The sequence below is a fragment of the Neophocaena asiaeorientalis genome, unplaced genomic scaffold (assembly GCF_003031525.2).
Source record: "Neophocaena asiaeorientalis asiaeorientalis breed wild unplaced genomic scaffold, Neophocaena_asiaeorientalis_V1.1 scaffold114, whole genome shotgun sequence".
Lineage (NCBI taxonomy): Eukaryota > Metazoa > Chordata > Mammalia > Artiodactyla > Phocoenidae > Neophocaena > Neophocaena asiaeorientalis.
This window is the reverse complement of record NW_020173116.1, coordinates 2,265,349-2,281,954: the sequence shown is the minus strand read 5'-3', so window position 1 is coordinate 2,281,954 and position 16,606 is coordinate 2,265,349. Positions and strand designations below refer to the sequence as shown.

At 46.0% G+C, this 16,606-nt stretch overlaps 1 protein-coding gene across 1 annotated transcript in view; it reads right to left on the bottom strand.

Moving 5' to 3' along the window:
* The window catches only part of TCF7L1 (transcription factor 7 like 1), a 155,322-nt gene extending 138,891 nt beyond the window's left edge, over positions 1–16,431 (bottom strand). Inside the window, exons 1-2 of the mRNA XM_024744005.1 lie at positions 16,369–16,431; positions 16,003–16,130 (exon numbers count right to left, since the gene is read on the bottom strand). Coding sequence (XP_024599773.1) covers positions 16,003–16,068 — 66 coding nt within the window. The 5' untranslated portion in view covers positions 16,069–16,130; positions 16,369–16,431. The remainder of the gene's footprint in view (positions 1–16,002; positions 16,131–16,368) is intronic.
* Between the last annotated feature and the right edge of the window lie 175 nt (positions 16,432–16,606).

Below are 16,606 nucleotides of genomic sequence, written 5' to 3'. Positions count from 1 at the left end.
CTCCCAGCATCACAGATGAAGGACTGACTGTCCACAGCTACACACCAGTGGGCACTCTGTCTCCAGCACAGAAATCTGCTTCATTTTTAAAAGAATGTACAGCCTGAATACTGGAATTAACTGAGAAAATCTTGATAAAAATTAAAATTAAAATGATCAACCCACCAAAGATCAATGTATCGAAGATGACGCCCTGAAAGGTCTCAGAAGTGAAAAATGATTTCCCTTGTTAGTCTAAAAATGTCCAGGAGGAAGACAGGTTTTTGCTGTTTATTTTATTATATACGATATATTAAAAAGAGAGAAATGCAATTAAACCAATATCCACACAGTACAGATTTTGTGTACAAGGCACTGTGCTGGGGCAATGGTAATCGAAAGGGAAATATGACAGCCAGGATTGCTAAGAATATGGATTCTAGAAAACCAGCAATCCAAAACTGAACATAAGCGCTTGCCCAGGGAATGGTACCATATAGAGACTAGAGACTACATTTCCCAGGGGCTAGGGAGGCCTGAAAACCCAGGACCACCAAAGCTGATAATGAGTTTACCTTAACGAAGTCCTTACTATGTACCAGGCGTTGTTCTTTGTGCCCCTGTACAACTTTTATCTTTGCAACCATGAAGTAGGTCCCAGGAATATAAAAAATATGGCCTCGGCCTCAGCATTCAATGTAAATCTGTTGTTCAGCTGTGGCTTCAGTCTTCAGAAGGCCTGAGCTTCTGCATGATGGATGATCACGTGGTCACAGAGGTGACCAACATATCTATCTAATTAGTGTCACAATGTGAGAAATAAGCAAATGAAGCATGTTTGGCTTTGCTGCCATTACCTGAACATGCCCTTTCAAAAACACGGAAGCATTCCACAGGTAATGTGAGTGGAAATCTTATGAGCTTTATCCGCTGAAATGCTAACAGTTGGCAGAAGCAGATATGTATATATTTTATAGAAAGAATAAAATATAAGCATGAAAGATGTTAATTTCATAGAAAACAATTCTAATATACAACTATAATTACTAAAAAAAAGGAGGATTAATTAACATTATTAAGACTAAAAGTACATTAAAAATAGAGAACATTACATTCTTTTAGAACAAAAAAAGTGATTGTTTTAAAATTACAATATGCATATTATATTCTACTTTTAAATTCTACTGATTGCTTGGTATGCTCATACATTAAACGGAATAAACCTTTAGGAGCTATATATACACGCACCCTTCGCATTCAGACTATGGTCTCTAAACAACATATTACGCTGAAAGGAAGCAGAGCTCCTAGAAATGGCTGGTTCCAGGTCTGCAGCAGGAAATCCACAAGATGAACTTGGAACCACCCCAGTAATCAGGGAAGCATCAAAGACCACAAGACCACTAGGATTGTGTACACAGAAAGACTCAGGAGCCATCTTGAAGAGGCTCCCACTGGCTAAAGATGGGGCAATCTGAGTTTCAATAAAGATAATAATTGTAAATTGACTAAACTACATACCAAATAGGTTTAAGTCTATGAATTTGTAACGATATTCTAAGAAATAACTTCGGTGGTCACCTTTGCAGGGTAATTGGAAACCAACTGAAAACTGGGGAAAGAATCAAATATTTAAATTGCTTTTTCCACATCATCTAGAGCAGGGGTCAGTAAACTGTTTCTGTCAAGGGCCAGATCTTTTCAGCTCTGTGGGCCAATTACGGCCTCACTGACAACTACTCAATTCAGCCCTTGCAGTGCAAAAGCAGCCACTGACAATATGCAAATGAATGGGCATGGCTGTTTCAATAAAACTTTAATTACAAAAATAAATACTGGGTTGGATTTAGCCTGTGGACCTCAGTTTGCTGACCTCTGATCTAAGGTAACTAATAGTTGATGAGGGGTAGTTTCTTTCTTTTTTTAATATTTATTTATTTATTTGGCTGTGCCAGGTCTTAGTTGTGGCACATAGGATCTTTAGTTGCGGCATTCGAACACTTAGTTGTGACATGTGGAATCTAGTTCCCTGACCAGGGACCAAACCTGGGCCCCCTGCATTGGAAGGGCAGAGTCTTAGCACTGGACCACCAGGGAAGTCCCGAGGGGTAGTTTCTCTTTTAAAAAATATTACAGGGCTTCCCTGGTGGTGCAGCGGTTGAGAGTCCGCCTGCCGATGCAGGGGACGCGGGTTCGTGCCGCAGTCTGGGAAAATCCCACATGCCGCGGAGCGGCTGGTCCCGTGAACCATGGCCGCTGAGCCTGTGCGTCTGGAGCTTGTGCTCCGCAACGGGAGAGGCCACAACAGCGAGAGGCCCACGTACTGCAAAAAAAAAAAAAAAATTACAGCTTATAGATGAAGAAGTAATGATACACATAGACTATCGCCATTTTGAAACTGCTCAGGAAGCAGTGGATGTGGGTGATGACCTTCAGTGGCTGTTAATATCATAGAGAGACAACCAGACCTTAAGTGTCTCACAGTTAAGGACAACATCTATGAATGAGTCTTGCAAAAATAAGTTAAAAAGTAAAATAAAGTCTATAAAAGTTAATTTACAGAACCAAAAAGATAAAAAATAAAATAATAAAGAAGAGAGAGTGAACCTTGAAGCTTGATCAAGAATCTAAATCCAGCTAATGATTTTCAAGAACTACAGGGGACAGAAAAACATGTTTAAAGAAACCCTGGGGTTGCATTTAACCAAATCCAGACAGACAGTGAGAAACTCCAGTCATCAGATAAAAACCTAAAAATCCTAACTAGGAAGTTCTTTACATCCTATGAAGAACACAGAACAGAATGTAAACTCTGTGACCTCAAGATTTCAAAATCATGTACCGTAATTTCTTGATTAATCATTGATTTATGATTGATGCTGCCACAAAAACTGTGAAGAACAAACTATTGTCTTTTAAAAAGGACCAAAAATATCTTGTTCCTTCATCTTATTCAGTATTCACAAATATGCTATATATAGAGCACAGAAACAATCTAGCAACTCATAGAGCTGAGAAACTGTTCCCGTGTTAAAATGTCAAACTTTAAAAATCTGACCAACACACACACACACACACACACACACACAGACTATTACTCAGCCATAAAGAAAAACAAAATTTTGCCATTTGCAGAAACATGGATGGACTTGGAGGGCATTATCGTTAAGTGAAATAAGTCAGAGAAAGACAAATACTGTATGATATCACTTATATGTGGAATCTAAAACATACAGCAAACTAGTGAATATAACAAAAAAGCAAACTCTCAGATATAGAGAACAAACTAGTGGTTACCAGCAGCGAAAGGGAATTAAGAGGTACAAAATACTGTGAATTAAGGGAATTAAGAGGTACAAAATACTGTGTATAAAATAAACTACAAGGATATATTATACAACACAGGGAATACAGCCAATATTTTATAAGTATAAATGGAGTATAACCTCTAAAAATTGTGAATTGGTATATTGTACACCTGTAGCTTACATAATATTGTACAGCAACTATACTTCAACTAAAAAATGCAAAAATAAATAAATAAAACAAAAATATCTGACCACCAGTCTGGCCACTACCACAGTGATAACTGTTTCTGGCAAGATACATCAGTAGATGCTAAAACCAGCAGGTGAAAGTTTGATGAGAAACGGGATATCTACGTAGTCTCAAAGTATCTCCCCATAAGACACTTATTAATTACAAAAAGGAAAAATAGTAACTCTCTTGGAGAAATCTGATAGACCAAATTTTAACCAAGTGATCAAAATTAACACCACCTATAATGGGGAAAAACAGATGGCACCGCTTAGGAGAAGCATTGAGAAAGACATCAATGCTGCATCAATTATGCAGTTTTGTAGCTCAAAATAAACAACCTGAATCTACTTGAAGAAACATCATAAAAAAAAAATGTTCAAGGTCCTACAAAATAAATGGCTTGTATTCTTAAAAAGTCAACACAAGAGACAGATCAAAAAACTGTTCTGGGGCTTCCCTGGTGGCGCGGCGGTTGAGAGTCCGCCTGCCGATGCAGGGGGACACGGGTTCGTGCCCCGGTCCGGGAAGATCCCACAGGCCGCGGAGTGGCTACGCCCGTGAGCCATGGCCACTGAGCCTGCGCGTCAGGAGCCTGTGCTCCGCAGCGGGAGAGGCCACAACAGTGAGAGGCCCACGTACCGCAAAAAAACAAAACAAAACAAAACAAAACTGTTCTACGACTTCCCTGGTGGCACAGTGGTTAAGAATCCGCCTGCCAATGCAGGGCACACGGGTTCAAGTCCTGGTCCGGGAAGATCCCACGTGCCGTGGAGCAACTAAGCCCGTGCGCCTCAACTACTGAGCCTGCGCTCTAGAGCCTGCGAGCCACAACTACTGGAGCCCGTGTGCTACAACTACTGAAGCCCGCGCGCCTAGAGCCCGTGCTCTGCAACAAGAGAAGCCACCGTGATGTGAAGCACACACACTGCAACGAAGAGTAGCCCTCGCTCGCCGCAACTAGAGAAAGCCCATGTGCAGCAACAAAGACCCAAAGCAGCAATAATAAAATATAAAACGAATAAATAAATCTTAAAAAAAAAAGAAAACTGTTCTAGACTGAGGGAGACTAAAGATACATGACAACTAAGTATAGCACAGGTCTTGGGGCCATTCCAGACACCTCCCAGCCCCAGCAAAATTTTTTAATGTTTTTTTTTTTTTACTGCAAAAGACATTTGAGGGATTCCCTGGTGGCACAGTGGTTAAGAAACCACCTTCCAATGCAGGCGACACAGGTTCAAGCCTTTCTCCGGGGAGATCCCACATGCCGTAGAGCAACTAAGCCCGTGCTCTAGAGCCAATGAACCACAACTACTGAGCCCACATGACACAACTACTGAAGCCCACGCGCCTAGAGCCCGTGCTCCGCAACGAGAAGCCACCACAATGAGAAGCCCGTGCATGGCAGCAAAGAGAGACTCCCGCTCCCCACAACTAGAGAAAGGCCATGCAGCAACGAAGACCCAATGCAGCCAAAAGTAAATAAATAAATTTATTTTAAAAAATGTGTTTAAAAAAATTTTTTGGTCACTAAACATCTTAATCAAGTTGTAATAATACTGTAAATTATTTTGATGACATTTCTGATTTCTTTCTATATCTCAGAGATTCATCCTATGATATTTAGTTTTAGCCTTGGAAAAATCCCGGTTTTAAAACACAGTCCATTCAGCCAAAATGTAATTCAGTGACACTCAAACACTACCACTATCCCCATTTTGCCTAAGAGGGCCCTAGGGCACAGGGGTACACAGCCAGACCATGGCTGGGCTAGGGTCCAAGGCCTGACTGAGTGTGGCCAAATGCTAGTCCCAGACCCCTTAGCCACAAATATCGCTGGTCAGTGGAGTATGCTTTTCTGCGCCTCAAGCCTCGGGCTTCTCTCCACCATTCCTCTCTCCTCTCTTTTGGTGCAAGCTCAAAGGAGCAGCTTACTAAGGTGTTCTCCCCATCTCTGGACTTTTTCACCATCCCCTCCTCTTCCTGCATTAACTTTCCTTAGGAGGCCCGGGAACATGTCCATGAGGATGATCTCTTTCCCACTCCAAAGCTTCAGACCAATGTCTCTCTCCTCGACAATCATTTTATTAACAGAAACGCTTATGTTGTAAAGTAGAAGTACGAAGTGTTTTCATCTCACGAATCTCTAAGACTCCCGCTATACCTCTCCTCTATGTATCCCGTCTGGAAATGTTTAAATAGATGATATGATTAATAAGCAATGACTGTATCTAATTTACATACAAACTAATATTCACACATGTACAAGCAAGTGGGGCTGGTCAGGAGTGGAAGTAGGCAGTAGACCAAGTCAACAGATGCATATACCAATATTGCATATTGTGGTATCTAAGGGTCCAAGTTTAGTACCTCAAGATGTCAGAAGAAAACACAAGGGAAACTGAAGGGGAAAAACATAGATTACATGGAGCTGCACAGCACAGAAAAGCAAAGGAAGATTAAGATCGCAACAAATACCATCTCTGAAACTATAAAGACGCCAACCATTAAGGCTCTGACTCTACCCCAGGCAAAAGCAGTGACTACAAGTTCCTCCTGTTAAAGGGCTGGGAAGGCCACTGAAAAGAATGAATGCAGAGATGTTGCTCATTAGTCACTTTTTATTCACACACCATTTCTTTGTTATCTTGCTCCAAATGGCATTTCCACATTAATTTGGCCGTCCACTTTCAGTAGAGGGGAAATTGCAGCATTGTGATTGGAGACGTGTCTCTGGAACCCTCGCTTACTCTCTCAGGCTCAGCTTCCTCGTGGATAAAACAGAGGTTGTACTATCAGATGTGGTAACAGTTGTAAATGGTGTGATACAGCACCCTGGAACACTGCAGGTGCCTACAAGGCTGTTTTTTTTAAATATTGATGTTTAAATATTCATGCTGTCAACATTCAACAAATGTCTATGAATCATTTATCATGGGTCAGGTGTTCTAGTTTAATAAAGAAATACTTTGAGATGCATTTTCTCCATAGCATGGCTTTCTGCCAGGGTTGCTGTCGATCTCCCCGAGTAGTGGAGAGGGTAAAGCTCCAGGGGGTGCAGCTGAGCTCTAGTCCTGTTTCCATCACTCATAATTGATCTTGGGCAAGCCTACGATCTCCCTGAGCTTGTGTTTCTCACCACTGGGGTGAGCTGGATGACCCCTTCCAGCTCAGAGGGCTGCAGGGTACCCATGTGGAGTCCCCTGCACAAGAAACTCAGGGAGGAACCCCCAATGCACTCCTAGAAGGTATGTCTTATAAATCCAGCTGACTCTAGTATATAATCTTTGGAATTTATGGAAACAGTATAGTCCTAAATATCAGAAATCACTACTGCCAACAAATCTGGACTTGTAAATTGATCAGCTTTTCTTTTCTTTTTCTTTCCTTGTTGGTTATTTATTTTAAATACAGTAGTGTGTACATGTCAATCACAAACTCAACTTTTCCTACTGCTCATTCCTACTTCTTTTGCTTTTCTTCCTTATCATCAGATCCATCTATTTCTTAATCACAGTTACTATCTCATATTTACATCTGTTTTTCCACACAACACCTTTCTATAGATATTCCTACAAATAACGGCCCCATCCACATTATGAAGTATATAAGACATTTATCTCGCCAAGATTAATGCCTTGTAATACACAGATCTCCAAGAGGGCTTAGATAAGACCCCCGGCGCCTCCCCAACTTCTATTAACCAGACTTGGAAGCCCCTTATTACTCTTTCCACCATGCTACTGTTTTCAGAAAGAGACCACCTGGAAGATAAATTTGTTAAGTGAATAAAAAGGTATCAAATTACCTGATTCCTAATTTCAAACCACCTTACACACATACACACACATACACAGAAAAGGGGTGGTGGTGGGGACTAACACATTCTCTGCAATTCTCTGTGTAAAAATCTAGTATTTATTTCTTTAACAGTCAATTTACTCAGAGTTACAGGTGATTGGGACTTATTTTTAACTTATAAAGAACTTTAACAAAAGCAACCAATTTATAAAATATTTTATAAAACGCACAACAAGGGGCTTCCCTGGTGGCGCAGCGGTTGAGAGTCCGCCTGCCGATGTAAAAAAAAAAAAAAAAAAAAAAAAAGTAAAACGCACAATAAGGAAATAATATTTGCATACTTGGTTCACCAGAGCTTGGTTTGTTAACCAAACTACGTTGTAATCCAAATTGCAGGGGTAGCGAGCAAGCCTGCCCCTCCCACCTCCTTCCACCCCAAAGACACACTTGCGTATTCTTCCAACCTCACTGATCTCAACAGGAAAAAACAGCCCCCCAGTTCAGAAAAGTTCATGTCTCCGTTAACAGACAACCACTTTTTCTCTGAAGGAAGGTAACATGCCGGTAAAATTCCTGGGGCCGCCACCTAAAGGTTATTTGATGCCTGTAGAGCACAGATAGCACTGGACGAGGAACTTCAACCAAAGCCGCTCACTCACTTACACAACTGTTTATTTGGGAAGGTACCTTCCCAGGTCCGATTTGTAAAGCTGGAACAAATCTACCTGCCCTCCACCCTGACTGGTAACTCACGTCAGGATTTCTGAATTGGGAGACAAAGGTCAGCTGCCCTTCTCCCAAGAGGGGGAGGAGCTAGTGACATCAGGCATGCGTGGAAAGTCACAAGGGTGAAATGGGAAGACCCAGCCTTGGCACTCACAACCAAGTTAAAATCTCTGTGCTGTCGATGACTAGTTGCGTGACCCTGAACAAGATACTTGACCTCTACAAGTCGGTCTGCCCAGCAGCAAAATGGGAATAGCAAGTATCTACTTCCTTAAGTCAGAAGCAATGACAAATGTTAAGGTTTTAGCAACCATTGCCAAGTGCTTTCCCAATGCAGTGGGCTGTCAACACCCTTCAGGAACAGCAACTAAGAGCACCCAGTTCACCGTACATTTGCCAGCACTGAACAGTCTTAGTAAGACAAAACCTTTGTTAATTTGGTGGCCAAAAAATAGTGCTTATCTTTATTAACATTTCTGACTACCTGGGAGGCTGAACATAGTTTCACATAATTAGTAGGCGTTCGTAGTTTCTTCTTTTGTGAATTTTTTGTTTACACTTATTTTCCACAATTGGGGTGAACACTTGCAGTCTTGTTCCTCCTCTTGAATGGAACAGATTTCTAAACTGCTATAACAGTTTGAAAGTGTATGTGTGACTTCATTTCCTGTCCTGAGAGCTCCAGGTGACTGGAGTTATCGTCCCTTACTACTTCCACAAAATCTCATGAAAAGGGTCATGTTCAGGAAAACATCTTTATGATTTAATTTTCAAACTTTGAAATGTATTTGTAAACTAAAAGGTCATTTTCCCATGAAAATCTGTAGGCTATACACATAATGAAAAGGAAAGACTTAGGATTCTGAACCTAAAACCTTCAGAACCTTAAAGCTACCTGGCAATCGAGGGATAACTCAGCATCTCAGAAAGAAGCTGCCCAGTGCCCCAGAGTTGTTCCCTGGGCGGCACACACAGTATAGAGGAAAAGGCAAGCCCCTTTCACTCCCCCCATGTCCCTTCATTCCCAAATGCCAAGGTTTTAGAAACTGCAATTATTTCACTGCTCCCTAAATCCAATCCAGTTTGGGAGAGAACAGTAACACATGGGACTTATAAAAACCTCCTCTAAAAATACATTATTAGATTAGCCAATATGGGGCAATTCTCTACATGCTTTTTTTCCAGTCCTTTCCCATCCCCAATAACTTAACACATGCCAACATCTGTCCCTGACTGAAAATGAGCTGTGTTTTGATCCTCACCTCTATCCCCCTTCAAAGTCAGCCAGCTCCAGACAATAAAAAGAGGAAAAATTTCCCAAGTGTGTCATATCTTTCAATCAATGCACAAACATCTCATTATTCACATGTAGCTAAAAGGTTCCCAACAAGTTTGGCTTTATAACTGGGTACAGAGGAAGGGCCTGTGGTCTCCCTACTGCCAACAAAACCCCAGCCAACTTGCTCTTGGTTTTTACTGATAATCCCAAAGTCATCTAGACAACCAATGCACTCCCCCTCAATTTCTGCAACTCCACCTCTGCATTTTTTTTCCTACATCCCCTTCTTCAACGCTTGGGCTCACCCGCAGAGTCAAGAGAACAATACCTACTGTTGGTGGATGGAGCCATGGAGCATCTCCATCTATGAGGGAAGAACACTGCCTTCGTCCCGAAGCTCTCAATCTCATCTCTTCCTCCTCTTCCTACCCATTTACCCCGCTACCGCTAGTACAAACAAGCTCCCACTCCAGCATCCTACACGGACTCTCTCCGGAGCCTGCAGCCCTTCCCATCCCTCTCTTTGCCACAGGCCATCTTCTTAAATGGGTTGCCCAGAGTCTGGTTTTCCAGCACCTTCCAGGTTACGGGAGATAGAAAGTGAAATGTGTAAGGTAGGAGGCTGCTCGCATGTGTGGGAGTCTGGTGTGAGTTCTGGCTGAGGAGTGAGGGACGGACCACACGGCAGGACCAGTCCTGGTTACAGCACCTCGACACCCGACGAAGAAGCCTGAGGCTGGCATCTACCGTTCTCATCATCACTTGCCTGGAATACTGCTCTCTGCAGGCACCAATTACTTCCTGATTAGTGAACTCCCAAAGCTCCTTTTGAGTCCTCAGTCCTCTTCTCCCCTCTCTCTGTGGCATCTGACACTAAGGAGCACCCCGCCCCCTTCCCTCCCCTCCAGCTTCCGTGCAGTCGCAGTCCCTAAGCCCTCCTCCCACCTCGGCAGAGACCCCTTTCCATCCTCCCTCAGGGACTTCTCTGCTCTGAGCACCCCTCCCTTTCTTCTCCTGCTCCCTTGCATCATCCTGTTGCTGAAGCTTCAACTATTCCCTCAATATCCCCTCAAACCCAGTGCCTCTCCAACGAGACTGAGCAGCTCCTCTAAGTGAGACCCTCTGACAGACCGCGTGGGCTGTTATTGCTACAGCAGTTCCTAAGCATCTGGCCAGCACTGGGGAGACAAAGATGGAGGGCCAGGGCCCCACTTGCCAGAAGTCACACCCCGTCTCCCAGGCTCAGACACCAGGAGTTGACTGCGACATCAGCCCCTTTCTCCCTCCCTCCCTCCCTTCCATCCATCCACCACCTCTTCCCACGCAAACTCAAGCAACCCTGCCAGTCTCCCTCATGCTACCCTTCCTTTCCATTCAGATACTCTTAAGCCCCTTTCACCTCGCCCCTGGCCTCCTGCGAGTCTCCCAAGCATTATTAGCTCCTCCCAGGTCCTCTCCCCACAATCACTATTATCGTTTTAAGCACATGTACGAGTCACATTATTTCCCAGCAGAACTTTGGATGGTACTCTGCTACTTCTTGAATGAGGCCAGATTCCTTCACTGGCATTCAAGGTCTGGCCCCTTACCCCTCCAGGCAAATGGAAAAACTTGCATTATCCCAAATGGCCCTGAACTTCGACCCCACTGCATGCCTTTGCTCTCCCTGTGCTGGCTTCTACCTTCAGATGTACGTGCAGGACTTCCGCTTTTCCCTCTAAATACCTTTGTACTGTTTAAATTTTTTTAGAGTTAACAAAAATTACTTTGAATTAAAGAGTGATGAGTTTCAGGGACTAGTCTAAAACAACTTCCTTTACCTGCCCTCCTTGACCATGCCAGCCCAAGACAATTTTTCTATTCTTTTTATTCTGAAAATTCTTCTCTGAATTTTACTGACTCTTAACGTGGACTTCCTGTTACAGTGGTTGGTACTAATATCACTTCTTCCTAACTCGATTTTTAGGTCCTTCAGGGCAAAGCTGGGTCTAATTCAGCCTAACTCCCACAGTCCCTTAGTCATTGCCCATGATAGGCCTACAATAAATATCAGAGGAAGTCAAGGCGTCATGACTTTTTTTTTCTTTTTTTTTTTTTTGGCGGTACGCAGGCCTCCCACTGCTGTGGCCTCTCCCGTTGCGGAGCACAGGCTCTGGACGCGCAGGCTCAGCGGCCATGGCTCACGGGTCCAGCTGCTGTTGTGGCGGGCCCAGCCGCTCCGCGGCATGTGGGATCCTCCCGGACCGGGGCACGATACCGCGTCCCCTGTATCGGCAGGCGGACTCTCAACCACTGCACCACCAGGGAAGCCCGCGTTATGACTTTTCTCTTAAGGATGCCAATCTGAATTTCCCCAGTTTTAGCAAGTAAAAATGGACTCTTAGGTTGGAATATAGGATCTTTACGTTATGCATTTTCCAATGAGTTAATCATTTAAATTCCTTTTCATGCCACAATTTTTTTGGGTAACTTTGCACATCACTGTAAAGGCTGGAACACTCTGTATTGAAGGTTAGATGTGTATATGTGTGTGTGTGTGTGTGTGTGTGTGTGTGTGTGTGTGTGTGTGTACATGTGCTGGCCTACTTTTTCAAGATTCCCCAGAAGCAAGATCACTAAAGAATGAGACCAACCTAAACCTTTCCAAAATTGTAACAGAGCAAGCAGGTATTCTCTGTCAGATCCACCCACCCAAAGAAAAAGGACTGACAGGGTTTGAGTCCCTCCACAGAGTTTGTCATCAATTGTCACCCCAGAAATCTAAGTGCCAAAACTTCAGCAACGCAGGCAGGGCCCTCGTAAATGCTCATTCCATGTGAAAAGCCCTCATTAAACCCTGAGTTATATTTAGAGAAAAATAGAACAGAAGTTATATTTAGATGAAATGGCTTAAAAGAACTTTCCCAAAAGCAGCATGTTTATACTAATCTTCCAAAAGAAGAGGTTTTATCAATACTTGGCTTTTACATACAACTCCTAAAAACCGGAAAACTTCTCTATGCGTACACAAAGATTTCTGCTTGGACTCCTTTGTGTCAGGAAGGAAAACAGGAGCACCCAGGATATCAGCAGGACTGCCCATGGGAAGCAGTGGGATGCGAAGGACTTGTTTGGAGGACAGAGTAATTTCCTCCAGAAATCTGAGTTGTGATGGTCTGAGAAATCTATGAATAACTTGGGGCTTGAGCTGCACAAAGGCAGCTCTAAAATGTATACACTTGACCCAAAACTATAGATTTCCTCAGCAACCCTACCTGGAAGTGCTCTTTTCCAAAATGTCATTAGCACTCACACTGTGGTCACGGTCAAACGCCTGTCACTTTGCTGCCCACTCGCTGAACACATGCTGCATTTTCTTTGTGGCTCTGATTAGTCCAACTATTTTTGACATCTGCTTTCTTCTGTGCTGACTTACATTTTCCTAACCAAATTCTAGTCAACAGCACCAAGGTGGTTTAGTGAACTGGTGAAGCCTTTTCATGAATGAATGCATACTTTCGTGTGACTACTGGAAGGAGTGAAAAGTGATTTGTGGCCGTTATTCCTCTCTTCACAGGCCACAGGGTCCCCAGAGCTCCAGATGAGAATGAATCACGGCTCGGAGGCTTGGCACACACCCTGGGTTAAGGGGACCTCTTCTCTAAAGAGCCTCAGGAAGAGGCCACTTCCCAGCCTCCCAGCCAAACCAGAGTGGAGGGCAAAGGTAATGAATGGGGAGGAGATGGCCAGACTGGAGGACTGGCCGGCCCCCAGTTGTCCCAGAAGGAATTTTGCCAGTGGGTGAGGGTGCTGCAGCCCTGTTGCTATTCCTAGGGTCAATTAATACTATTCCTAGGGTCAATTAATACCCTGAGAACACTCCAGCCAAACCTCACGTTTGCCTCTGGCCTGGTATTTCCAGAAAGCGTTAGGGCATAAGAGAACTAAGGTCACCCAATTTTATACCACATATAGGCCTTCGAGCAGCAAGGACTAAGGTTGTGAAACTTAGATATGAAACCAAAAAAGACCCAGGCTGCTAAAAGAGAGACCAGATCATATAATCCACCACCCCCCTCACCCTTCAGCCACCTTCCTCCCCCCCATATCTATCTATCAATACATTCCTTTTACCAGGCAGGGACCCCTACAGAGGGCCACTCTGTCTGCACCTGTAGTTTGCCTACAGTATCACATTAATATAATCATTAATCACATTAATATAATCATCCGAGGGAAAAGCATCATCTCAGTCCTACAGTCCAGACAATCAAGTGCTTAAGTGTTTCCTCCCTTGCTTTCCTAACAGTCATTGACGCCCAAGGAGAGAGTCAGATTAGAAGGTTCTACTGAGCGGATCTAACAGCAGGAAACTTCAATAAACTTCGTAACCAGGCAAGTCAAAATACAATGACAGACACATAAGGGGCACAGAAACAATGGGGGCATTGAACTCACTTTTCTGCAAGGGCAATTCATCAGGGAGGCAAGATGGAAACAGGAGAGTGAGGCAGGACATACTAGGTCCCATATGAAGGATCAACAGGGAGAGGGTGAGTGTTCTTGGAGGCTCAAAAAGGAGGACAGTGACATGGGCTCAGGCAGGGAACAACTGCAGGAATGAGCAGGGACAGTCAAAAGCATGCAGAGGGGAAAGGTTGGCTTCCTCAAGGAGGGCTCCAAAAATCCCATGCAGGCCTGGATGCAGTAATCAGGAATAGCCAATACCAAAAAGAAGCAGCCTTTGGAAGCTCTTAGGCAAAAGTACATGTAAGATGGTAGAAAGAAGGAAGGGTGGTAGAAGATGGTAGAAGAAAGTAGGGGACTGACACAAACAAAATCTGTCCCATTTGGGCTCCTGAGGGGGAGGGGAAGAGCAGCATTATGAAGACAGGCAGTCGTCACCATTCAAAGAGGAAGAATCAAAATGTCCTGGTGAGAAAGGGGAAAGGAACAGCTAGCTTGAGTGAAAGAATTAGTCATATTTGGAACATTTCTGGCGACTTTATCTGCACCAGGACATGGATCGGTGCTGACTCACAGAAATGCCAAACTCCTTTTCCCAGACAACTAAAGGTAAAATGGAGAAAAGGGACTCTGATAGTGTAGTGACCTACCTTGTCACACACACACACACGTACAGAAACCCTACTAAAACTTTCAGAACTGAGCCACATCTGCGGACACGAAAGAGAATCTGTGAAAACCTGAACGATGTTACTGCAGTTTGTTTTGCTCAACTTTTACTCACACATTTTTTTTTTAACATGAATGAGAAAAAGCAACAGCCTGATGCCAGTATCCAGCTCATATTCAGGACTTACATTCGGGAGTTCCCAGGATGCACCAAGGCAGGGCCAAAGGTGCAGGGTCTTCCCTGCTTGAAAGGAGAGGGCTGTGCGGCTCCACTCTGCTCTCGGTTGGCCAGAGTGTCCAACCTCCACTCACACCCCAACCGGCCGGCAGAGCGGCCCCACTGAACCGGCGGCAGATGTCTCCACTCTCCACCGACCGTTGTACCATGACGGCAGGGATGGTCCATTCAGCACCAGCGTTTCCCAGGCAGCCCTTTAACTATGATTATTATTTAAGGACAATTTGAGCATAAAGTGAGTTTGTCGGGTCAGCTCTTAAGGCGCCAAACACCTTCCACCCCGAATCAAAACAGCACGAACTGGCGGGCACTGGGAAACCGGGCAGGGAGCAAAGTGAACCACTACGGCGTGCGGGCGCCCAAGCAGTAGCGCGCAAGAGCCTGGCGCATAGTAGGCAGGTGTTCACCCAAGATCTGCCATTGGACCTAGCACCTGGGCAGCGGGCCCTCGGGTTGGGTGGTAACTCAGGGGACAAAAAAGCCTGGCCAGCCCCGGGCTGTGCCACTCGCGACGCGGGGGGCGGGAGTTAGAGCCAGAGCGGGGGCGAAGGAATCCGCCCTCATTTGCACGTCGTCTGGGGCCCGGTCAATTTGCTTAATCACGGCTCTAAATGCCAGCGCGCAGCACACAATGCGCGCCCATTAACAGGTTTAAAGTGTCGCAGCGCTCGCTTTAAATGAGAAAAGCCGGCAACAAAGGGCGAAAAAGCCAAGTTCCTCAACTTGAAGAATGCCTCGATTCGCCCTCGAAATCATCTCGGCGAGTTTAAAATCCCGAGCTCTACAGAAAAGTTGAGGCCCCCGCGCGAGGGCTGGGGGTGGGGAGGGGTGTGTGTGAATAACCCGCCACGAATACTGGGTTTCTTAGAAACGAAATCACAGCCGCCCAGCGAAACTGGAGTCGTGGGGCAGCGTCGCCAACCCTGCTCCCCCGGCCCCACTGCCCAACTGCCAGGGAAAGCTGACCTCACACACACACACACACACACACACACACACACACACCCGCCCAACCGGCACAAATCCAAGTTTCCCTTTAGTGCGGGCAAATAATTCTGGAGACCAAGGAGGACCCCAGAAGTGGACCCCAAAGCCTCTCCCCAGCAAAAGGGGAGCATGTAAAGGCACTTTCCTTTCATGCAGGCACTGCCTAGCGCAGCCTAACCCTCGACCGCCAGAGTAGTTCAACCCCGTAAGCAAGTTCTGCCCAGGATCCTCACGGGACGGCCCCATCCCCCATCCCCCACCCTGTCGCCGAGCCCGGGGGCGCATCTCGCGGGCCCCGGCCGCCCACCCGCCCCGGCGCAGCGGGACGGGCACTCACCGTGCGCGCTCCTCCAGGAGACAGGGGTCCGTTGGGGAGGTACGGGCTGCTCAGGTCCGGTATCATCAGGAACGGGTACCCAGGGTAGGGGGGACCCTTAAAGAACGCGCCGTCGTGGGGCCTTCTCACTGCGGGCAAGACCAAGGAGGGGGTAAGGTCGGGGTCCCCGGGACAGCGCCGCGGCTGGGGACCCGGAGTGGGGACCGGGGACCCGAGCGCCCCCCACGCGCACCCCAGGACTGCTGAGGCCGACAGGGGCGGAGAGCAGGGGCACGGCCACGGGGGTAAGGGGTACCGAGATCGGCCGGAGATGAGGCGCCGAGCGCCGCGGGGCCGGGAGTGGGGGCTGCCGGGGCCGGCACTTACCTTCGGCGAAATAGTCCCGCGGCTTCTGGAAAGCGTCCCGGGCGGGCTGCGGACGCCTCTCCGCCTACGGAGGAGACACAAAGGCGAAGGCGGGTGAGCGAGCGCGGGGCTGGGGTCCCCCGGGGCGGCCGCGGAAGCCTCCTCACCTCCGAGTCCGAGCTGCTGCTCTGGTTCTCCGACTCGTTGACCAGGGACGACTTGACTTCGTCCAGGTCCCGCTGCGCCGAGACGCTGTCGC